This window comes from Lagenorhynchus albirostris, chromosome 10, assembly GCF_949774975.1.
Source record: "Lagenorhynchus albirostris chromosome 10, mLagAlb1.1, whole genome shotgun sequence".
In the NCBI taxonomy this organism is placed as follows: domain Eukaryota; kingdom Metazoa; phylum Chordata; class Mammalia; order Artiodactyla; family Delphinidae; genus Lagenorhynchus; species Lagenorhynchus albirostris.
Window position 1 is genome coordinate 65,469,672 of NC_083104.1, and position 22,826 is coordinate 65,492,497.

The following is a 22,826-nucleotide window of genomic DNA, read 5'->3' on the forward strand; positions in this document are numbered from 1 at the left end:
TAACCACTGGACCACCAGGGAATTTCTAAATCCTATCTATTTTGAGTGTGGCAGCGCTTGGGGCCTGCCAGCAGAGACGGAGTGGAGTGGGGTGACACACCAGGACCTGAGCCACGAGGAGTGCCCACCCGAAGCTGCCCAAACCCAGAGGTATGGCACACAACTGGTCACACGACTAACCCACAAACAAATAACTTTAATTTTTTTTTTTTTAAGCAGGAGCTGGGCCTTGAGGGCCCCTGCGCCAGCCTTGCGCCACATTTATGATATAACCCATCACAGCTGGATTTAAAAAATACACAACAAATATATAATATACATTATAAAACCTAGGTTGGGTTTGGAGGTGGCCTGAGCGATATGCAAACTGTGAGGACCTTCAGGAAGCTCAGGGGTGGCCGGGCCGGGGGAGGAAGGGGCACAGTACTTCATACGAAACTCATAAATACCCACGGGCAGCGGGAGGACGGGGCTGGGGGCCGAGGAGCCTGGGTATTGAGAAGGGGCTGCCGGGGAAGGGTTAACCTTCAATCCCAGAACGGGGTGTGGGGAGCTGCTGCTCCAGGCCGGAGAGACTGAAGTGGGGAAAACAGAAGGGACAGGTGCCCCCCGAGGGTTCACCACCAGACGCAAGTCTTAGGCAAGAGAAAATGCCAAACTTTTCCGCTACCCCTTGTCCCTGGGCCAGTGGCCTGCCCAGGGGCTGGGGCTTCATCCTCCCACCTGACCCTCCAGCCTGCTTCAGGCCTGGGCCTGCCCCTGGAAGCCTTCGCCCATCGGGAGGCTGCTGGGTGGCTCGGGACTGGACCTGGGTCAGGCAGCTCTGAGGGCCGCACAGGAGTCCCCCGTGCTCTGGAAGGAGGTGGTCTGTTCAGGCCCCCAATCCAGCCGGCTGGCCCCTCAGTGCAGACCCTCCCTCCTGCCCCCGTGGCCAGCCCCCACTCCAGGGAGGTAGCATAAACCTGGGCTCTAGGGACAGGCAGCGCCGGGGGAGGACTCCAACTCCACCCACCCCTCCCACAGGTCCCTCCACTGAGATAGCGAGCCCCACGCTTGCCGTGCAGGGTCTGAGGATGGCACAAGGCACTTGGGGGCCTGCACGAGGCCTGGCACACAGCAGGCGCACAGAAAGTGTGGGCTCCTCTTTCTTCTTCTCAACTTGACCCCAACTCAACACTCCCCTTCTGGGGCCTCTGCACTCCGGTTCCCTTGGTCTCCATTCTGCCCTCACCCGCCCATCACAGTCCCGTGAGGGGCCAGCGGCCATGGGTGCCTGGGCTCAAAGGTGTCCTCCCAGTCTTTCGAGGCTGGGCAGAGCTGGGTATGGTGGTCAGCGTAACCGCCAGGCTGCCCCACCGCTGAGCTCTCCTCTCTTCTCCCTCAGTTAAAGCGCAGAACAGTGGCAGGGAGTGTGTGTGCAGGGTAGATGGGGAGGCCTCCTGGGTCCTGGGCCTGAGGCCTGGCAGGTGGATGAGTCCTCAATCCTGGACCCCTAGGGGTGCCAGGCAGGTGTGTGGAGAAGATGCTCGTCCTGGATTGTGATGGTGGGGGCGGAGGGCACCCTAGTCTTTGACGAGTTTGTAGACGTGGTGCTGGGCCCCGTGCTCACTGGTGGAGACTTCAAAGACGAAAGCAATGACGAGCAAGGTCTCCTGGGAGTCCCGGCTCGTGACCACCTGGGGGCCGGGTAGGAAGATGCGGGAGGTCAGGTGGCACAGGGCCATGGGGCGTGCGGGCTGAGCAGAGCCTTCTCCTTTCTGGGGCTCGGTCTCCTCCTCTGAGGAATGGGTCTGGCCACCCCTGCTTCGAGGCCCCTGTGCCTGGGGTGCTCCCATGACCCCCCCGCCGCCCTCTCCCCCCGCCGCCCTCTCCCCCCGCCGCCTCCACACCTGCAGGATGGTGAAGTTCTCCAGGACGCTGTTCATCATGTACTTTTCGGGCAGATGCTTGAGCTTGTGGATGAAGTTGATCATGTACTCGCACATGGGCGAGCGGTGGATGCGGTACACGAAGCGCCCGTTCTCCAGCCTGGCGTACTCGGTCTGCGGGAGCCGGGGTCAGGCGTCGCTCGGCTGGCCCGCCCCCAGCCCCCGCCCCCCGCCCCCTGGGCCCCCACTCACCTCCACCTTCTCCACCACCTGCTTGCCAAAGGAGCACACCTTGGTGGAGACGCTGATGGTCATGCTGTCGGCCGAGCTGTACTGGGAGCTGACCCCGTAGAAGGCGCCCGGGCCCTCCTGGATGGTGCTGTTGAGGTCGGCCTGGAGGAGGGGGCGGGGCGGCCTAAGGTGCTGTCCGAGGCCCAGGGAGGCGTCCCGCCCTGGGGCTGGGGGCATACATAGCCCACACAGTGCCCACAGGGCCGGGGAGAGGGGGTCGGTAGGGTAGGCCTGGGTGCATCGCACATCTGGGGGGACCCTTGGGAGCAGAGAGGGACCAGGGCAGCTCACCCAGAACTTGACGAGGAAGAAGGCGTTAGGGGGCCCCTTCTCATAGAGCTCCTTCAGGCCACCCTTCTTCTCGGGAAACTTGTCGTAGATCTGACGCACATCCACTGCCTCCAGGGGCGGGTCTGAGAAGGCGGGATTCGTCTGGCCGATGTGCACAAACAGGTGTTTGCTGTACTGTGGGGAGGGCCCAGTACAGGGTCAGGAGAGCTCGAGAGAGTGCAGGCCCAGGGGGAGCGGGGGGCTGCAAGGGAACAGACCTGCTCTATGGCCTCCCAACCCCGTGACCCTGAGCTGTGGCCCTGGACCGCACAGACCCTGCCCCACCCCCTACGTTACCGTGTCAGGGTCGCGCTGCACCTCCATGAAGGCGGAATATTCGAGGAGCCGCAGCCGGGAGGAGGCGATGGTGCGGTCCTGCCACACAGGCACAGAGGCAGCAGCTGAGGGGAGTGGGGCCAGGGGCTCATAACCTGGGAGGACGAGACGGACCCTCGTCTGCACGGGCGCGTGTGCGGCTACACACAGAGCCGCTCCCCACCCCCGCACAGAGCCTGTGTGCGAGCTGGAGAATGGTGCCCCTTTTGGACGGGAACACAGGCTGGATTTTGACTCCCCTGCCAGGTGTCCTTGTGCAGTGCACAGCCTGCAGCACCGTGTGTGGTGGCCCTAGTAATGTACATCAGTGGATTTTCCCTCATGTCACCATTAATGTGTGTCCAAACAGAAAATATAGACAAGTGAAAAACGTAAAAATAAAAATTACCCAGAATCCTAACTCCTAACGAAAGTAAAACTCTGAAGATTTCAGTGTATTTCCCTTGAAGGAATTATATATACATACACATATCAATGTGACACCTTTGGTGGTGTGTACTTGTAGCAGAGTTGTGGAAGCAACATTGTAAAAGGTAAGGGGGCTATTCCTGGCCTGTCCCAATCCCCTACAGATGCCAGCCACTCCTCCCTCCCAGCCCGCGCGCATGTACAGCGCGCGCACACACACATACAAGTCTGGCCCCAGCTCTTCTGAGCAGAGGTGCAGCTGCTGAGGGAGGGAGAGGTGGTGGCTGCCTTGTGCAGGGAACTTACTGCTGAGCGTCGGCGGCAGGGGTGGCTGGACGGGGTAGGCTGGCTGTGCAAAGGGCTTGATGCTGCAGACAGGAGCATGGGCTGGTTAGAGGGTCACCCCTTCCCCACTTTCCGCCTGGCCCAGTCACGTGGGTCTCATCTGGGATCCCACATAGGAAGCCACCAGGCCTTCCTGTGGAGGCCCAGAAATACATGCTGACCAGCTAACTCGTAAGCTTTTTTTCTTCTTCACGTCTTAACTTTATGAAGTCTGCCTGCATCTCACAACTGATGTGCACATTTAATGCAGCATTTCAAACCCACCCTGCAGAGCTGTTCATTAAACTGAGGGCATGTCTTAGGAAGAAAGTCATCTTAGAGTTGAAGGAGCTGAGAATACTTGACTACCTGACTTGTTGAATGAAAGACTGACTCAGAGATTAACTGAGTGAAAAATAATTGTAAGATGGATGACAAGTGGTTGATGAATGAACAAACACATGAATGAACAGACAGATGCATTAGCTCTCTTAACTGGCACTCTCCAACCCTCTATTTTTGAACGAAGACTTTGCTCAGCTGCTGCTGGAACCCAGATGGGAGGGGAAGTCCAGAGTGGCTGCCAGGGGAAAGAAGAGGGTGTGGGAAGGAAATGCCACCATACTCACTCCTGAGAGGGTCCAGGCTGCTGTCCCAGGAGAGGGGGGCTGCTCCAGAACTGCAGAGATGGGAAGAAGCCCAGGGTCCCTCAGTATCCAGGACCCCAACCCCGGCCCACCCTAAAGGCACTCCTTCACCCCAGTCCCACTTCCCAGGACCCCTGTACCCGAGAGGAAGTGGAGAAGACGGCCTGGGGCAGAGGGGAGGGTGGGCTGAACTTGTTCTGTAGGACGCTGGCTGAGACAATCTGGGCAGAGGACATGGACGCCATGCTCTGGAGGGCTTTGTCCTTGGAGACCTGGTCCTGAGGAGGGGAGAAGCCTTGTGAGGCCCAGGCCAGGCCAGAGACAAGACAGGGGCTTGCCTCAGGGGCCTCCCCCCAGGCCCTGTCTCCTAAGTGTACATCACCCCTCTGATCACAATCCACAATAAGAAATTATTTTACTCCATAACCCAGTATAAGCCAAAACAGTTCTCCTTATTTTGCTTATTTTGTGTGTCACGCACATATTTTCTGTTTCTCATATTTTCTGTTTCATCAGTGGTTCTCAAAGTATGGTCCACGGACCAGCAGCACCAGCATCACCTGGAAGCTTGTTAGAAATCAAATTCTCAGGCCCTAGCCCAGACCTACTGAATCTGAAACTCTGAGGGTGAGGCCGAGAAATCCGACTTCATAAGCCCTCCAGGTGATTCTGATGCATGCGAAAGTTTGAGAACCACTATAATCCATTTTTTCAAAGATTTATTATTTATTTATTTTTGTTTATTTTCGGCCACATCAGGTCTTTAGTTGTGGCACACAGGCTTCCCTCTAGTTGTGGCACGCGGGTTTTCTCTTCTTTAGTTGTGGTGCATGGGCTCCAGAGCGTGTGCGCTCTGTAGTCGTGATGTGCGGGCTCCAGAGCGCGCGGGCTCTGTAATTTGTGGCACACGGGCTCTCTAGTTGAGGCGTGCGAGCTCAGTAGTTGTTGCGCGTGGGCTTAGTTGCCCCGCAGCATGTGGGATCTTAGTTCCCTGACCATGGATCGAACCCACGTCCCCTGCACTGTAAGGCAGATTCTTTACCACTGGACCACCAGGGAAGTCCCTATAATGCATTTTTTAAAAAATGCTGTTTGCAAGCCTATTACATTGATTTCACAATCCATAATTTGGAAATCCTATATTAGGTGCTCTCCCCTCCATTGCCCCCCACCCCCCGGGGAGGGGCAGTGCTACTTACCAGGTTCATGGCCTGTGGAAGAGAAGGAGAATGGATTAGAAGAGACACAGAGGAGGGCCAGATGGGATGGAGGGACATGTCATTTCATCATCCTCCTCTCAATGCCCACCTGGCTCTCAGTTCCTGAGAAGCGCAGGGAAGCTCAGAGGTAGCTGTGGACCCTCCCCCAGCCCCACTGCCACCTAGAGGGAGTGCGTGCCAGCTGGGGGTTCCCTGGAAAGGGTAGGATGAGGGCAGAGGGGCTGGAGATACAGATGGTGGACCAAGCTGGGGCCCCTTGGGTCTGTCCACGTGTACTGCACTTTAGGCGTGGGGACTGGGGCGGGAGGCCCAGTCTGCTGGGCATTTGTGGGCAGGGAGAAGAAGATGCAGCCTACAGGGGCCTTGACCTGGGCCAGGGCCATGAACCCAAGGCTCTGAGATCCTCAGCCACAGAGCAGCCAGGATTGAGCATCCAACAAGGAATGGCCATGCCCGCCAGTCCCCACCAGTGTCTCCTCCCTGCCCACCTGGAGTCCCCATGCAATTAGCAAGCAGCAGTTAGGAGGAAGGAGAAAAGGAAAATGGAGAAGAAGAGAGGTGGGCCTAGTGGCCCCCAGGTGGTCTTCCTCTCCCTCGTTGTAGGGCTGGCTGTCCCCTTGGGTTCCTGCTTACTCTCCAGGGGCTCTGACCCTGTGTAGCCTGAAGTGGCAAATGGGCTTCTTCTGCTGCTTGTCTTTCTGAGACCCCCCTGCTGCCCCCCATAGCTCCTCAGCCCCTTCCCTGTCCCGGGCTGGGGTCAGAGAGCAGCATCAGGCCTGGGCAGGGCCAGGCCAAGTGGCAGGGGACCCCATACCTTCAGCTTGGACTGAATCTCCCGAGATTTCCGCCTGGCTAGAACCTGCAAGTGGCTAGAGACCTGTAGAGAGAGAGAGAGAGAGAAAGAGAAAAAGAACAGAAAGAACAGAAGAGGCAAGAACAGAGTTTCAGCCAGAAAAGAGGCACAGTGCGGCCAGAGAGCCAGCCAAGGCAGAGGCCTGAGCCGTGCAGAGAAAGTGGTAGAGGCGCCGTGAGTGAGAGGCCGAGGAAGGGCTGGAGGCCCCAGTCAGGCGCCCAACGTACCTTGATGCCAACCTGGTACTCCCGCACCTTCTTCCGAGCTAGAACCTGTATGTGGCTGGACACCTAGGGGCCGCCCCGCGCCCAGCCAGAGAGGAAAACACAGACAGTGAGGAGGCATAGCACAGGGTAGCCACGGGCAAGGAGCATCCCAGCCCTCATCTCTGGGACCAAATGTAAGAGGGGCAACCGTGGGGCGCCTGTGGGCAGACACACCTTGGCCCTGCCAATTCTGCCCTCTTTTGGCCCTGTCTTGATCAAGGGCCTACCGTGGCTTTCAGGAGCACCATGTACAGTTGTACAGGTTGTTCACTGCATAAGCGCACCTGGCCCAGTGAGGGCTAAAATCCAGCCCAAGCTCTGCTGGCCAAGCTATGTGCCCTGGTGCACGACTGCATCTAAAGTGGAGGAAGAGAGAGACCCAGGAATCCAAAATGGCATCAGTCATACCACTGAAGGAAGAGAAGCTCCTGGATGTCAAAATAGGGGAGCTGCCAAGCTGGATACTGACGCAGGATTTCACCCCTAAAGGCATTGCTGGAGCATTTCAAAGAGGTTACTACCAGTATTACGATAAGTATGTCAGTGTGAAGAAAGGGAGCTTCGCTGGGCTTTCTACGGTGCTGGCAGCTTACATGCTTTTCAACTACTGCTGTTCTTACAAGGAGTTCGAACACGAGTGGCCACGCAAGTACCACTGAAGAGGGCCCGGTGTGAAGGGCACACTCTGCATTCCTGACCTTTGCCCAGCAGCCCTGAATCCTTTCATATCCTAATTGAGAATTAACACCCAATAAAAGATGACTGGTAAACAACAGAGGAAGAGCATCTTTGTATTCTTCCAAAAAGGGGTGCCTTTTTCTCACTGGTGTCCTCAGAGGAGACACTTTTTTTTCTAATTGGCATCACAGAGGCTAGCCATGGCCATAATGCTCCTGCTGGCTACCAGATTATACATCAAGCCCAAAATCCTTCACAAAAGGTCTCCCCTGTACCACTGCCTAAATCCTCTCGAGAACCCCACCAGCTTGCCGGCCTATGAAACCTGGCCTGGTCTGACTCCTGCAGCTTCCTCCCCCAGTACACATTCCTTCTCCTCGGACTAATACATGGCAGTGTACACTATCTCTATGCACACAGTATGTGCTTTTAACTGCATTTCTTCTCCAGTCCCTCCTCCCTGAAGCCTCCCTGTCCTGGCAGACCTGAGCTAGTCACGGTCTGGATGTGTGCGCCCTGGGCTTGCACAACAGACCTTGGCATTGTCAAGGATCTGGCCCTCAGCCTCAGAGAACCTAAGTGTCACTGTTTTCCCCATGAAACAAGCGTGAGGGAACAGGTGGATCCTCTAAGCTGCTTCACACTTTCATTATCAGCAATTGCTGTTGGCTTTCTTTGCAAGTTGTTTTTATCTCCATAAAGAAACAGTTTCTTTTCTTTTTAATCATGGACTAAAAGTTACTATGTACGCGATGCTAGGCAGCCCCCTGCTGCTTGGTTAGAACCTAGGCGGGTGCTTCTCATGCCATCTCATGGTGCCTAGGATTCAGACCTATGTCTGGCAAGATTCCCGATCACTTCACGTCATGACAATAACTGACGTTTACCGAGCACAGCTACTATTGTTCCCAGCACTTTACATGTACCAACTCCTCTGACCTTTACAGCAATGCTAAGAAGTCGGTACTAATATTATTCCCAGTTTACAGATGATGAAACCAAAGCACAGAGAGGTTAAGCAACTTATCCAAGGTCACACAGATGAACCCAGGTGGCCTGACTCCACAGCCCACTTGGCCACCACCAATATACCCTTAGCCCAGAGAACTATCTCCAAATGGTCAACTCTGTGACAGCTGAAAGTCACATGGGACTTAATCTTAATGTAATATTTAGCTGCGTTTTCAGTAAGGAGGCACTGTACTTGCTATTAATTGCTGTACGTAGCTGTAAAAAAAAATGAAAATGGCATTTTTTTTCAACAGAGAGTAAAATGAAAACAACCAAAAAACCGTGCATGTCAGCGGGCTGCTCTTTGCGACACATAAAGACATGCCTTGTTCTCACAACCATAGGAAGGAACCCCCTTTAAGGAGATATCAGACATCAGAGTTCTAATACAGAATAAAGTTAGAGGAGTGCCACCCTTGCAAAATGACAAAGGCCAGAGGTTTTAAAAATCCTGAGCTTGCCGACAGCTCATTTGTAAAATGTTAACGTACAGCCAGCCTTCTCGGGATACCTGGCCAGGAGCAGGTATGATGCTGGACCCAGAATTAAGAGGCTCTGCTACCCTCCCTGGGCCTCGCTTAAAGATCCCTGGGCCCCTTCCAACTCTGACAAACAGGTTCCTATGAACATGTCTTTTGGGTGAAGCAGGACACGCTGGGACAGTGCCCTCCTCCTGTGCCTGGGATGGCTTTCTGTTTATAACTACAGTAATAATAATAGCAACAGCAGCGGCACATTCTTATACAAATACACTCTGTTCTACATATCAGCTATTGAATGGCTGAGGAACAGAGGCTGGAGATGAGGCACCCCCTCCCCGCAGGTATAGGAGCAAGGTATTTGAACCCCAGGGCTGATCAGCCAGTATTCCTCCTGTGGCCCCAGGCTCCAGGGAACTGGGCCCTTGTCCGTCCAGTTCCTCGCCGGATCCCTTGTACCGAGAACATAGCAGTAGCTCAATGATTTGCTAAGTCAATAAATGCTGTACATGAACTGGCCCAGGGAGAGTGGTTAATAAAGGCCTGAACAACGAGGGAGCATTTCTACTCCCGCACTGGGTGTGTGGACCCAGAACCTTCCTTTGAGACAGTGAGGATCTCGGGGGTGGGTGCAAGGCTCAAACCCCAACCAAAGAGGGAGGTTTGGGGGGCTGAGGGCCAGAGCTGGCCTCGGTTCTCCAGGTCCCTGCCTAGAGCTTACTTCTCTCCCGCCACCCAATCATCTCCCAAATCACCAGTTTCCTCCGTCCCTACCACCACTACCCTCACCATTGCCGCTGCCCAGGCCACCGCTGCTGACCTAGGTCCCTGCCTTGGCCTGGTCCTCTCTATCCACTGCCTTGGGTGTTCCGGAGACAAGATGCCTTGACAGCTGCCACGCGCCACACCCTGATCTATTCCCTTCCAAGGCCCCCAGTTGCCCCCAGGAAAACCTGTCCCTCTGGCCTCCAGCTCAATCTCTCACAGCCCTCGGCTTTTCCCACCCCTCCCTCCACACACCACACTGCTAACGGAAGGCTGTTTCCTGCCCAGTGGGTTGAATCCTGGATCCACCACCTACCCGCAGTGACCTTAGGCAGTTACTTAACTTCCCTGTGCCTCGGTTTCCTCACCTGTAAAATGGAGATAATTACTGTACCTACTTCATAAGGTTGCTATGAGGACTAAATAAATTAATACAAAGTCAGCTCTGAATGGGCTTACAATTACTATTTGTATAGCCAACTTCCTCAGCCTGGAAGAATCCTCTCCCTTTTTCCTGCCTGGCTAAATCCTCTTCCTTCTTAAAAATACATCCTGAGTGTCATCTCCTCCAGGAAGCCTTCCTAGCCCTCCCCGCTCCCTTCCCCTCCCTGGTCCGGGTTCAATGCTTGTCTGACAGTACATGCTCCGATCTCAGCCATGCTGCCCTGTTCTGCCCTCACCTGTCCAACTGCCCGTCTCCCCGACTGGTCAGCGAGCCACTCAGGGCAGTGGCATGCAGCTGCCACAGTTGCCCACTGGGGCGTATCTGTGGTCGCTGGGTCACAGGTCTGGGACGGGGGTCAGAAGGACAGTGGGGACTTCCCTGGCGGTGCAGTGGTGAAGACTCCTCGCTCCCAATGCAGGTGGCATGGGTTCAAGCCCCGGTCAGGGAGCTAGGGGAGTGGGTTGGGCAAGGGGGCAGCTCTGAGGAGGCAGGCAGGGCAATGGGACAGCTCGGCCTGGGAGGGACTGACAGAGGCAGGGGAGAGAGTGTGTGCGGGCAGAGGGGTCGCAGCATAAGTTATCTTTTACCTGTTTTCTTGTCCGAGTCTTTCCCGTCCTCAATTTAATATACCGTGCGATCAACTCATTTCGGCCTAGATTGGGGTGAGAGGAAAAAATGGGGAGTGGTCAAAGGGGACCCCTGGTGGCTGGAGACCCCCCCCACCAGCTGGAAATACACCAGGCCCCTCCCACACATGCTGCTCTTGTTTTCTCTCCCCACTCTCTTCGCTCCACCCCACCTAAGGGGCACAAGCGGGGTGGGTGAAGGATGGTGGGGAAGTCCCAGAGCTCCCCCCACCGCCTCCAGGACCTGGGGGGCTGCTGTTGGGGGAGGGGCAGCAGAGCAGGAGGTGGAACAATGTCAGGCGGCTTGACAGGTTTCCCTGCGAGACAGACAGGGGCAGGTGTGGCCGAAGGGCTGCAGGACAGCTGGGCCCCTCACTCCCAGCCCCCCGCAGTGCTTCCTTCCTCTCCGTGCTGTCACCAGCTCCAAACCTCCGAGGGTAAGGGCTCGTGTGTGTGTGTGTGTGTGTGGTGTGTGTGTGTGTGTGTGTGTGAGAGAGAGAGAGAGAGAGAGAGAGAGAGAGAGAGAGAGAGAGAGAGCGAGAGAGAGAGCGAGTGCGAGAAAAAGAGAGAGAGAGAGAGAAAGAGATGTCTGGGCATGCATACCTGTGTGTGTCTGTAAGAACTCTGGCCTGGGTTCCTGTCCTAGCTGTCCTTGCCACCAGGAGACCCTGGACAAGTCCCTGCCCTTCTCTGGTGAAACGGGCAGGAAGGACCAGATGGTCTCCAACACGTCTCCTACACTGACAGCCTGGGTCAAGATGTGTCACTGAGCATGTCACTGTGTCCTTGAACCTGTCACCCCCATGTCACTGGTTACCAGTGTCTGTCCCTCCCTGTGAGAGAGTACAGCCCATCAAACTTGGGGTGGGGGGCTCTGCTCAGCACCAGGGACCCTCTGGGGGCCCAGAGGCTGGCCGGCATCCAGGGGGCTTGGCCCTTTAAAGGGGGTGCTTGGGACGCACAGTGAAGCATGTGTCAGCATCCTCAGCGTGTAGGCTTCTTACCCCCAAATTCAGGCCCCCTGCCCCCCAACCCCATAGCCTCCCCAGAAGGACCGCATTCTCCAGATTCCTCTTCCATGACGGAACTGGCCCCACAGCTCCTCCCTTCCTGCCTGCCCCTCTCCACCCCACTCCCTCCGCCCTGTCTAAAAATACCCTGTGGGGCTGCCCCAGCCGTCTGGGAGGGAGCAGTGGGGGCAGGCGGCCCCCGCCCTATGGAAGGCGCCCTGGAACATCTGCCTGCCCCGTGAGTGGGGCTCTGGGGCTGGGGGTGGGCGTGGCACGGTTGTGGGGCAGGGGACACAGGGCAGCCCAGCCAGTGCTGGACACTGGGAGGGGACAGGCTGAGGGCCTGCCTCACCCAGCCATAGGCTGTCGGGGCGGGTTGGAGGGAGCTGGCAAGGAGTCAGGCCCCAAAGGGTTGAGTTATCCCAAAAATGCAGCCCTGGGAGAGCCCTCTCAGGGCTGGACCAGGGTGGATGCTCCCTTCTGGAGGCAGGAGGTGGGCAAGGTGGCAAAGAGAGGGGCCAGGAGAGCAGCAGACTTGGGAGGGGGTGTGAGGAGTGAGGGAGTCCCCTTGTCTCTCCAGCGCCCTTCCCCACGCAAGCCCTGTCACACTGTGGGCCTCCCCGCAGTGTGAAGCAGCCCCCTCTCCACGCCTCCTGTTCTCTGGAGGGAACTCGCCAGTGGGAAACACTGTTCTCTGCTGGGATCCCACCCCAGGTCTCACCCCTCGGGCTCCCCCACGTCCTCCCAGGAGAGGGACCCTCTCCTGGGCCCAGCCTGGAACACACCGGATTGACCCAGTTTCCCGGGCCTACTGAGTCACCCCGAAACCTCCAGGCTGGCCGGGGCGAGGAGAGGAGGGGCAGTCGGGGGTGGGGTGGGGGGGCGGGGGTGGGGTGGCGTGTGGGCTGCGCTCAGGTGGAGGGGGCAAACCTGGCCTGTTTATGAGGAGGATCCAGACACACAGGCTTGCACGCCCAGACCTGCCCGCCCTCAGAGGGCTGGCGGCCTCCGGGACTTCGCCAAACCGGTTGGGTGAGGGGGCAGAGAGCAGAGGGAGGGGTGAGGAGGGCTGGACCGCCTCCCCAAGTCCAGTCCAGGGTCCCTGTGCCTCCCCACACGCACCGTACATCTTGCCCTCGTCCGACAGGATGATCTTGCGACGGCCGCAGGGTGGGTAGATGGCCAGGGCCTCCTGGAAGCTCTGCTCGATGTCCGGGCTCCACACGCCCTCCGCATCGTTGTCCAGCCCCTTGTCCAGGCCCTCGGGCCCATCCTCCCGGGCCTCCCCGGGGCTGCTGCTGGCATTCCAGCTGTTGGACGCTATTGTGCTGGTTGCTCTGGGCTCTGGGCTCTGGGCCTGAGCCCACTGGGCAGCCTGAGCCTGGGGGGCAGACGCAGAGGGGTTAGGGCAGGGTCCTCCCAGACCACAGCAATCTCCACCCCTGGGGCAGGTGCTCCAGGGTTGGGTGGAGGCAACCAGAGGTTATGTTTAGTCAGTGCTGTGTGACCTTGGATGAGTTACTTCACCTCTCTGAGCCTCAGTCCTGTAAAACGAAGGAAAGGTCTCCTTTGAGGTTGTGAGGGTTAAAATGAAATGAGATCAGACAAAGTGCCAACCATGATGCCTGGTGGTGATCAACAGTAACAATGCCTTATACCTACACAGTACTTTTGTGGGGAAAAAGTACTTTCATATTTATTCAATCCTCAGAACTAAGGCAGGGAGGGCAAGGAGTGATGCCCATTATTCAGATGAGGCAAACAGGCTCACAAGGCCATGCAGCTGCCAAAGGCACCATGATGGGCAGAGAGGAGGACCACGAGGGGCAGGGCCCAGGGCTTCTACGGCTCTCAGAGGGGCTTCTTGGCTCTCGCTCTGCCAGCTCCTCCTCCTTGTCATCTGGATCCCCAACCAGGGACCCCCACCCCTCATTCTCCCCCCCAGCATCAGTGCAATCCTGCCAAGGACCCGCTGTGGTCTGAGGAGGGTCCCAGACCCAGGAAGGGTACAGTTTTGCCTTCCCCAAAAGATTACTCATGAGAACCCTGCCAAGGAACCTAAACGCAGGGCAGGAACTGCCCCAGGAATCATGAGACGGGAGCGACACTGGCTGGTAAGGGAGCAGCTGAGAAGGTGCCTGGCCGACAGCCTTGCTCAACCCCACCCACTCCTCCATCCCACTTCCTGTTCCTGCACCTCCCGGCCCCACAGCAGCCCATAAACCACCCACATGCTGGCCCCTGCCCTGGCCCACATCGTGGATGGGCCAGGGCTCTGTAAACTCTGAGTTCCCTGCACACTCCAGGCTGGGTTATTAAAGCAGATCACACCCAGACAGTCCCCCCCCACACACAGCTCTAAGGCTCACCCCCCGGCTCCCTTCAGCCTCAGAACCACATGTCCAAGGTGTATCAGGGTCCTGGGAGCCCCAGAGCCCCAGATGGCTAGACCCCAGGACTTTGCTCTGGGCTGTAGGGAAAGGGGGGCGCAGGGTGGAGAGTGGGAGACCCCATCAGAAGCTGGGGAAGAGACTTCTTTCCCCTCAAACAAGAATTCCAGGTCTTGTCAAGTGGGTGGGGATTTTCCCTGTGGGGGCCACCTCTTTGCTTTGGAAGGCTTGAAGGCAGTTGCTAGTGGCATGGGATGGGGAGGGCCTGGGGGCCTGAATGTCAGATGGATATAGAGTTTACATTTAACTCTACTACGAATGACAGCACCTGCATACGGCAGGCCCTAGTCTGGGACTTTATACACATTGACTCATTTAATCCTCACAATCACCTATGAGGTAGATACTATTATTGCTTCTACTTTACAGATGAGGAAACCAAAGAACAGAGGGGTTAAGCAATTTGCCCAAGGACACACAGCTGGTAAGTGCTAGAGCTGGGTTCTGAACACAGGCAATCTAGCTTCAGTCTCTTAACCAAGGTAAGAAGCCCCACCATCTGCAGAGGGAAAGGAGGCCCAGCATGGGTTGTCATGGGTTGTCACGGCAACCACCTGAGAATGCCCAGTGGGGTCCAGACCACAGGGTCCCCCCCAGCACAGGTGGCTGGAGCAACTTCAAGGACCCCCAGACCGCTGTAACCCTTCCTGTGAGGCCTCCAAGACCACCACACCAGAGGGCAGCCAGGGAGAGAGGAAGCCATGCTCCTGAAGGGTCAGAGGGGCCACACCCCTCTGCTCACTCCCGCAAGCTGTATTCTCATCCCCATCCCCTCCTCAACCCCTTGAAGGCAAGTTCTTGTAATAAGAGTCGGGGGGAGGGGTGGGATGCCGGGGGACACAGCGGCGCCTATACTGAGCTAGCTGGGAGGCAAGCCACCGCCCCACCCCAGTGCCCCAAGTCTGACAGTGCCACAGGCGGCGTTAGAGGGGAGGCAGAAGAGGGACTACAATGAGCTAAGACCCCTCCCAACAGAGTCCTCAATCCATTTCCCCCCAAATCTTTTCCTGAGGCCTCCCTCAGAGCAGCAGGGGCCCGGCGCATGGGGGGCCCTGGCAGCCCCAGACTTTTCAAAGCAACTTTCTTGCCTCCCCCAAGTCTGTGCCCGCCTCCCCTCATCCAGGGAGTGGCCCCCCCTTCTCGGGGTGATGTCAGCCCCGCCCCGCCCCCCGCAGGAGCACTGTGGCCAAATATGGCGAACACAGCAGTGCTTGGGAGCTGGGACAGACTGGGGGGGGCGGGGCGGCGGCCCCTGGCTGGGACTGCTGGCAGCTGGTGAGGGGGAGGGGAGCCCAGGGGGCGGCCACAAGGACAAGTCAAGGAGAGAAGCAGGACCACCGTCCCTTCCGCTGGCTCACAGGCACATGCTAGACTCACTTTCCAGGAACACCCCTGCGGGGAGAGGCACCCACACAGGGGTCCGCAGGTGACCCCCACCCCACAGAGCAATGCACTGGAGCACGTGTGTGCAGTACGCTGCATGGGTGCGCGAGCGGACACCCCAATAAGAATGTTTGTACCCCCAGACCGAGGCATACCCGTGGGCAATGGCAGGCGGGCAGCTGAGCCCCGCTGGGGGCTGAACTGGGGTCTCTGTCCTACCGCATCACTCAGGAGCAGGTCAGTGCAAGGAGTCTGCACTGGCTGCTCTGGCTTTCCCAGAGTTACTGCTGTGGGATGAGGACAGAGGTGAGAGCAGGCCACCCTCCTCTCCTTAGACCCCAAACCACTGGGACTCAGGCTGGGGGCAGGGAGGAGGCTATGGGTTCCTCAGCCAGCTGCAGGGCTGGACTGAGGCCAATGTGGGACTCAGGCATGGTGGAGGGGGCTGCCTGGGGTCAGAGGGCAGGCCCCAGGGGAAGGCAGCCCCAGCCCAGCATTGGGTCTTATCTGCCCTTTACAGAGTGGGGTTGACAGGGGTGGCAGCCCCCCAGCTGCTCGTTGACACTGTCCCAGGTGTCTAGAACCTCTGCGTTGCTGGGCTGCACCACCAGGAGGGGTGGGAGAAGGGGGAGAAAGACCCAAGTGAGAGGCAAAGAGGGTGGAGCTTGGGATAGACAGGAGAGGAAGGGGGACACAGTGTGGGCAAGTCTGGGGGTGGGTGAAGAGAGCAGGAGACAGACAAGAAAACAGACAAAAGAGACGGGACAGTCACAGAGTGAGAGACAAAATAAAGAGACCTAGAGAGGGGATCTTGGAGTGAGACCCAGAGGGAGAGACAGAGATCCAGAGAGAGACAGACATACGGAACAGGTAGAGTGCTGGAGAGAGTGAGATCCACAGACATTGGGGGGAGTGGGGAGAGAGTGAGGGAGAGAGTCACTATGACCAACAGAGACAGAAAGAGACCAAGATGGAGGAGATGGAGACACAGATGAAGGGGGTAAATCACTAAACTCAGACACAGTCAGGCAGTGAGGGAGGGGAAAACCAGATGGTGGTGAGAGAGAAAAAGAAAGAGAGAGAGCGAGCGAGCGAGCGAGCGAGCGAGCGCGAGCCAAGGACAGAAAGACTCAGAGGCTGGGGCAGACCTCGGGGGAAGGAGTGACCAGGGGAGCCACTGCTGGGGGCTGGGGGCTGGGGGCTGGTTTCAGCCACAACAGGGCCACATGCAGGACATCCCCACTCCTGGCCCATCTGCTCCCCAGCCCTCCTCTCGGACCACCTCCCATCTCCCTGGTATTGCACAGCCCAAGGACCTCCTGTGTTCTCGCTCTAACTTTACCCTCAATCTGACCAGCACACACCCGCTTCCCCTCTCCCAGGGCCTTCTGAGGTCAGAAGGTGCCTCTGGGTGGTGGCCGGGTAGGAGATAGGAGGCTGGGTGAGCAGGCCTCAGGGCCCTGAGGGAGATAAGGGGCACCTTGCTGCCCACTCCCCACCCTGGGGCCAGACCTGCTGGAATAACTGGCTGGACAGCTCCAGGGGTGGAGGCCAGCGCAGGGGCTGCTGCAGAGGCCCTAGGTCCTCACCCCCCAAGGCCCCCGCAGCCTCCAGACCACCCAGCCCTCTACCGCCTTTCAAGTAGGGGGAGGGATGGGCTTGAAACCTGGGCTCCCCCAGAGCTTCTGCCTGGTGGGGGATGCAGAAAAGGCAAGTCCAGGCAGGTGTCTGCACCCGGCGCCCCTCCCCCGGCACCAGCCCCGCGGGGAGGTCGGACTGAGCCCGGTGACTGTGCTGCGTCTAGCAGGCAGCAGTTGTCCACTCTTGCAGGACTTCAGCCCTCAGAGTGCTCTCACTTTGAGTGAGAACATCACTCAAAGTGTGGGAAGATTAGTGAAACCAGCAGTTTCATCCGGAATGCCCTGCCCCCAAACCTGGGCTGGGCTGGCCAGCCAGGGGGGCGAGGATGGGGCAGGCGGTAGATGAGGGCTAAGGGAGCCTCCCCGCCTCCTCCGCTTTTCCCTCCTTCCTCCCCACCCACCCCCACAGCGGGCCAGCTGTTCTCCAGCTGCCAGAGGCTCCCACCCTAGAACTGGCCGTGCTCTGGTTGGGATGGGAGAGCAGGGCAGGCGGGATGGGGATGGTGTCTGCCTCCCCCACCTGCAGGCCAAGGACCCCTGAGGGACCCTGCCAAGTGACCACACCCTGCCAGGCTGGAGATGGAGTACCCTCCTCCCTGGAGCAGGGTCGAGATTTTTACAGGAGGAAGCAATTTGCAGAACCCACTAGGAGGGAGGTGAAGGGGGGCTTCCCAGCCCTCCCCAGCTTACTAATGTGCTTCCAATTTGGGAATCCAGTCTCTGCACCCACCCACCCCCTCTCCTAGGGCGCGGGCTCCTCGGGGAGCAGATGGGGCAGGGTAGCCCCCCAGGCTTCCCTCTCCAAGGCTCATCCTCACTGTCACCCCTGCTTCCAGCAGTGTAGGAGGGAGGGAGGGAGGGAGGGAAGAGACTCAGAGCCCTCAAACCTCCTGCAGGAAGAAGGGGCCCACTTCCCACACCTCCCTTCACCCCCACTCTGAGACTGTCCTGTCTCATCTCATCCCACTCCAGGAAGGCCAGGGATCCAAGCTGGAGGGGGCGGGGATGCAGCCAAGGGGTGAAACTGGGTTTCACAGTTCTCAGTGAGCATGTCAGAGGGCCCCTTGGACTCTGGATCACCCACTGAGCTGCCACTAGTCCCTCAGTCAGTTGCCCCCTCAGGAAGGTCACAATGTCAATGTCGTCTATAAACACACAGGCTTTCCCTGGGCGTCTCCTCTCTATCAAACGCACACACTCCTCTTCACAGCTACTGTCCTGCACATTCACTGTTACCTGCATCTCCCTGATTTCTTTTTCTTAACTTCTTTTATTGTGATAAAACATACGTAATAAAAAATGTACCATTTTAATCGTTTTTAAGTGCACACTTCAGCGGCATTAAGTACATTCTTTCTTTCTTTCTTGTATTTTTTTTGGCCATGTTGACAGCACGTGGGATCTTAGTTCCCCGACCAGGGATCAAACCCGTGCCCCCTGCACTGGAAATGCGGAATCTTAACTGCTGGACCACCAGGGAAGTCCCATTCTTTCTTCGTTTTCAACAGTTTTCTTTCTGTGGTCCTCCATGTAGACACCACATGCATTGGGGTCACAGTCCCCCAAATTCATCATACATGGCATCCCACGCCACATATGCCACAGTCCTGAAGGATGTCACCCCCACTCCCCCACAGTCGCAAATCATCTCAGATGTGACCACCCACAGAGTCGGTCTCAGTCACACCCCACAAACAGCACCGTCCCTCCATGTGCGGAGTTTCTTTCTCGTGCTCAGTCTCACCCACACGCCTGATTTCACACTCAGCTGTTGCCACAGCTTCTCAGCACACGCCTGCTGCACTGGGTATAGTCCGCCGTGTCACAACGGTTTCCCCCTTACACACACATGTACACCATGTTGTGACAACTTTTCTCATATGTGGTGTCATATATAGTCATACACAGACCATCAGAGTTTCTACAAACCCAAGGTCATCTCATTTGCTGTTCACACTGCGCCATACATAGGCATGCAACAGCAACATACGTCACACAGTGTCACTCATTCTGCTTCTGACACACACAGCATCACACAATCGCAGTGTCCCTCACACACCTGGGGCATCGGAATCCCATCCAGACACGAGTGTGAGCTCACACCGCTAGTCAAGCAGACGGTGTCTTTCATAAATGTACCCCATGTGATGGCCCCTCACACAAATAGGTCCCCCATACAGCCACACACACACACACACACACACACACACACACACACGCAGCGTCAGCCACACACTAAGAACATCATTCATAGTTTCCCTCCTGTACCTGCAGTGTCAGTCACACAGAGAATATCATAGCTTCTCTCACACGTGAATGTTACCAAGTCACAATATTGCATACAGTTGCTCTCACATGCAGTCACACACACAAACTGGTTTTACCCAGTTCCCCCCACCTGCATCCACCCCCCCAGCATCACCCACACAGAGTGTCCCACTCGGCTTCTCTCTCACACACATCCAGCGGCACACACAGTGGCACTCTCGTTTCCCTCTATCACTTCCTGTCCTGTCGGGCCTGGCAGGGAGCACAGGAAGCAATCAGCACTCTAGGAAACCTCGGGGGCCGAGGCTTTGGGATTTGTAGAGCGACAGAATTCTCTGGCTCCTGCCCCCAGTCCCCTGTGGGACCCTGAGCGGACCCGCAGAGCCCGCTCCCCGCCAGAGTCCTCCCTGGAGGGGCAGGGCCTCTCCTGCAGACCACCCTAGGCTGGCACACCAGAGGGGAGGGGAGGGCAGGGCGAGGCCACGGGGGACAGGGCCTCCACCCCAGCTCTGAGCAGAGGAGCTCCTGCCATGGCCCCAGGGCGGCCCCAGAGGGAGACCTGGACCCTCAAGGCCACCCCTCAGACCCCACAGCTCCTGCAGTGCCCACGTGGGAAGCAGAGACTGCGACCTCCTGGCCACCTCCACAGAAAGCTGCAGCACTGGGAGCCCTCTTGGCTCCCTGGAGCCTGGCACCACCAGCTCCCTCCCCCACTGTCCTCCCTGTCAGCTGGCCCCTAGGCACCTCTCCCTTCCTGAGCGAGGAGGTGGACAGGGCTGGGAGCTTTCACTCTCTTCCAACTTCCACCCTGAGCCCCTAGAGGCGTCTGGGAGAGAGGTCGGCCATCCAGGCGGCCTCTGAACACCATTTACCCTGCCCCGCCTTGCCAGACCCCACTGCCACCTCCCAGGGCAGTTCCCTGGACTCCACCGGCCTCCCTCTCCCCTGACACCTGCTGCTGTAACCTTTTCAGCCACTCTCACCTGCTTAGCTGCCCTCAGTCACCCCCTCGTTAGCCCTCACCTTCTTCTTAGACCACTGGGTCACCCACTCACCTCTCCAGGCCCCACCAGGTTCAGGTTCCACGATGGGAAGAGAGGGAAGGCTGATTGATTAGGAGACAGAGACTCCGAGAGAAGCTCAGAGAAAAGGGACCTGAGAAGTCATGGATTCCAAACAGGGAAACTGAGGCCCACCAGGATGACACAACTGGTTAAAGGCCCAGCTGGGGCCAGATCTCTTAATTTCTTGACCTCCTCTGTTTGAGAGGTCTCCTTCTTGTTTTAATATTTACCCAACTGTCAGAATGTACCAAGGTGAGGGTGGGAGCAGGGCCCAACACACACACACACACAGGGTAGGAGCAGGGCTCAGGACACACACACACACACACACACACACACACACACACACACCCTGTCACACACACACACACCCCTGTCTCAGTCACACACACACACACACCCCTGTCACACACACACACCCCTGTCACACACACACACACCCCTGTCTCACACACACACACACACACACACACACACACACACACACACACACACACACACACACACACACACACACACACACACACACACACACACACACACACACACACACACACACACACACCCCCTGTCCTGCCAATCACTGACCATCCTACTCAGCCATTCCCTTGCTCAAATGCGCTAATTAGCATTAATTATTGTTCCTCCCTGGGGGGATGGTGGTGGGGGAAGGCCCACAAGGTTAAGACTCCCATTGGATCCCAGCCTCTCTCTGAGGAGGGGGCATCCAGGGCCACTGAAGTCACTGTCACCATATAGCCTAGTCCTAGAAAATACATCTGTTTATCTCCTAGGGATCTAGAAAGACCACAGAACCATGTTCTGTGGTGGCACCGCTGGGGGGAGGTCTTGGAAAAGGAGCTACAAGAATCTGGAAGGGAGGAATACCTAATTCCCCCAAATCTCTAACTTTTGGCAACTTTAGATTTCCCTCCTTACCCCAGGCTGCCCCCAGCCTTCTGGCCAAGGAGGCGCCCTGGCCCCCTGCACTGGGGTGGAACATGTGGACACAGAATCAGCTGCAGGAGGCCGGATATACAGAGGCGCCATGGGCTCGCACCAGCCCCTCTGAGCTGTGTCCAGCCCCCATCCCCACCCCCTGCTCTCCTGGGCTACAAGTCCAGGCCTGACCTGGTTCTGCCTCTACCTGGAGCGAGTAAAGACACAGAAGGAGGTGCCCCCTGAGAAGCTCTACACCAACGCCTCATTCCCCCTTGTTCAGAAAGAATCTCTCAGCCCTGGATCAGGGCCCCTCTCCTGGAAAGGTGACACAGTGGGGTCTCCATGACACTGCCGTGCGGCCTGGCTAAGCTGGAAACCAGACGCAGACAGGCACTCCCGGCCTTCCTTCCCCAGGCAGGAGTAAAGGGCATGACAGACAGTGGTGGGGGTGGTGTTGGGGGGTTAGGGTTAGAGGAGACAAGCGGCCTTCAAACCCTCTAAAGTCTAAACAAGGGCTCTGAGGAAGCGTGGCGAAGAGAAGGCCCCAAATCCAGCCCCCTTTAGAGCCAGGCTCACAGAGCTCAGGGCTGGAACTCCGAAAACTCCACCCCGACGCAGGCGGCAGACTGGAGGGAACTTAAGCTCCTGCCCCTCAGGGGGCACACGCCCGGGGCGCGCAGCTTTGCTGCCGGACACCCTCCACGATCCGGCACGGCTGCGGGCACCGCGCGCAGGAGCCGGCCTGGGCGCCGGGAGGCCGGGCCCGAGGCCTGCGTGGAGCTGGGGCCCAGCAGACTCCGAGAGAGCGCCAGCTAGGAGTCCAAAGGGCGGCGGGGCCCGGGACTGGGAGCTCCCCGGTGGCAGGCCCCCTAGACCGTGCGGGCCCCCAGACCCCGACCTCGACACCCCAAAGGCGGACGTTGGGCCAGGCGATGGCTCCGGAGCCAAGCTCCCGGCTCCCCGACCTCCCCCGAACAACTCGTCCGGGTCGCGGGGGGGTGGGATGGGGGTGGGGTGGGAGGGGTGGGCGGGGCTTCCCGGAGGGCTTCCCCCCCTTTCCTCTAAACTTCCCGGCACCCAGATCCGGGGCTCCGGCTCAGGCTGGACAATAGCTCTGGGAACCAGCCCCCCTCGAGTGCCCCCCCAACCCAGAACCAACCAACCAAACCACCTCTCCCAGCAGGGCCTCCTCCCGGCGTCCGCCCGGTTTACCTGGTCCGATCTCGCGGGGGCGCTCCGGCCGGGCGGCTCCGCCGGGCCCGAGGGAGCGAAGAGGGGGGCCGGGGAAGGGGGGTCTTGGGGAGGGGGCTGACCGGAATGTGCGGAATGAGCCGGGCTGGAGCGGGAGGCGCCGGGCGCGGAGGAGGGAGCGAGCGGGACGGAAAGTTTGTGTTGAGGAGCCGGGACTGGGGGTGGGGGCTGCGGGGAAGGAGGGGGCGGGGCGCGCAGGGGGGCGGGCACCAGCCTGGAGGGGCGGGGCCGCGCGGGGCCGCGCAGGGCCGCCCCCGACCGCGCTTGGGCT

General features: G+C 58.1%; 2 protein-coding genes and 1 long non-coding RNA gene across 5 annotated transcripts in view; 2 read left to right on the plus strand and 1 right to left on the minus strand.

Annotated features, from left to right (window-relative positions):
• Nucleotides 1–176: 176 nt before the first annotated feature.
• TEAD3 (TEA domain transcription factor 3) lies at nucleotides 177–22,633 on the minus strand. 3 transcript variants are annotated; one of them, XM_060162683.1, is made up of 13 exons: nucleotides 22,517–22,633; nucleotides 12,680–13,101; nucleotides 10,509–10,573; nucleotides 6,505–6,567; nucleotides 5,404–5,415; nucleotides 4,345–4,482; nucleotides 4,187–4,236; nucleotides 3,540–3,601; nucleotides 2,787–2,920; nucleotides 2,451–2,624; nucleotides 2,121–2,261; nucleotides 1,890–2,042; nucleotides 177–1,676 (listed from the first exon to the last, which is right to left on the minus strand). In XM_060162683.1, exons 2-13 carry the CDS (start codon nucleotides 12,684–12,686, stop codon nucleotides 1,563–1,565), a joined length of 1,113 nt encoding a protein of 370 aa, XP_060018666.1. In that variant the 5' UTR covers nucleotides 12,687–13,101; nucleotides 22,517–22,633; the 3' UTR covers nucleotides 177–1,562. The 3 variants fall into 3 exon arrangements, with proteins under 3 accessions (XP_060018666.1, XP_060018664.1, XP_060018665.1); XM_060162681.1 differs by lacking the exon at nucleotides 6,505–6,567 and having other exon boundaries at nucleotides 2,121–2,624; XM_060162682.1 differs by lacking the exons at nucleotides 12,680–13,101; nucleotides 22,517–22,633 and having other exon boundaries at nucleotides 2,121–2,624; nucleotides 5,404–6,567.
• LOC132527272 (ATP synthase subunit f, mitochondrial-like) lies at nucleotides 4,451–7,312 on the plus strand. Its single transcript, XM_060162684.1, has one exon. It carries the CDS (start codon nucleotides 6,876–6,878, stop codon nucleotides 7,200–7,202), a length of 327 nt encoding a protein of 108 aa, XP_060018667.1. The 5' UTR covers nucleotides 4,451–6,875; the 3' UTR covers nucleotides 7,203–7,312.
• LOC132527273 (uncharacterized) overlaps nucleotides 11,700–22,826 on the plus strand; it is a 136,444-nt gene continuing 125,317 nt past the window's right edge. Inside the window, exons 1-2 of the long non-coding RNA XR_009542931.1 lie at nucleotides 11,700–11,795; nucleotides 14,377–14,431. This is a non-coding gene — a long non-coding RNA (uncharacterized LOC132527273). The remainder of the gene's footprint in view (nucleotides 11,796–14,376; nucleotides 14,432–22,826) is intronic.

Bases quoted from the DNA above. Each gene is read 5' to 3' on its own strand.
- LOC132527272 (XM_060162684.1), top strand. From the start codon at position 6,876: ATGTGCCCTGGTGCACGACTGCATCTAAAGTGGAGGAAGAGAGAGACC.
- TEAD3 (XM_060162681.1), bottom strand. The intron at 3,602-4,186 runs GTGAGTATGGTG...TCCTGTCTGCAG, and splicing joins CAGCCTGGACCCTCTCAGGA to CATCAAGCCCTTTGCACAGC. The intron at 2,043-2,120 runs GTGAGTGGGGGC...CGGCTCCCGCAG, and splicing joins AGGTGGTGGAGAAGGTGGAG to ACCGAGTACGCCAGGCTGGA.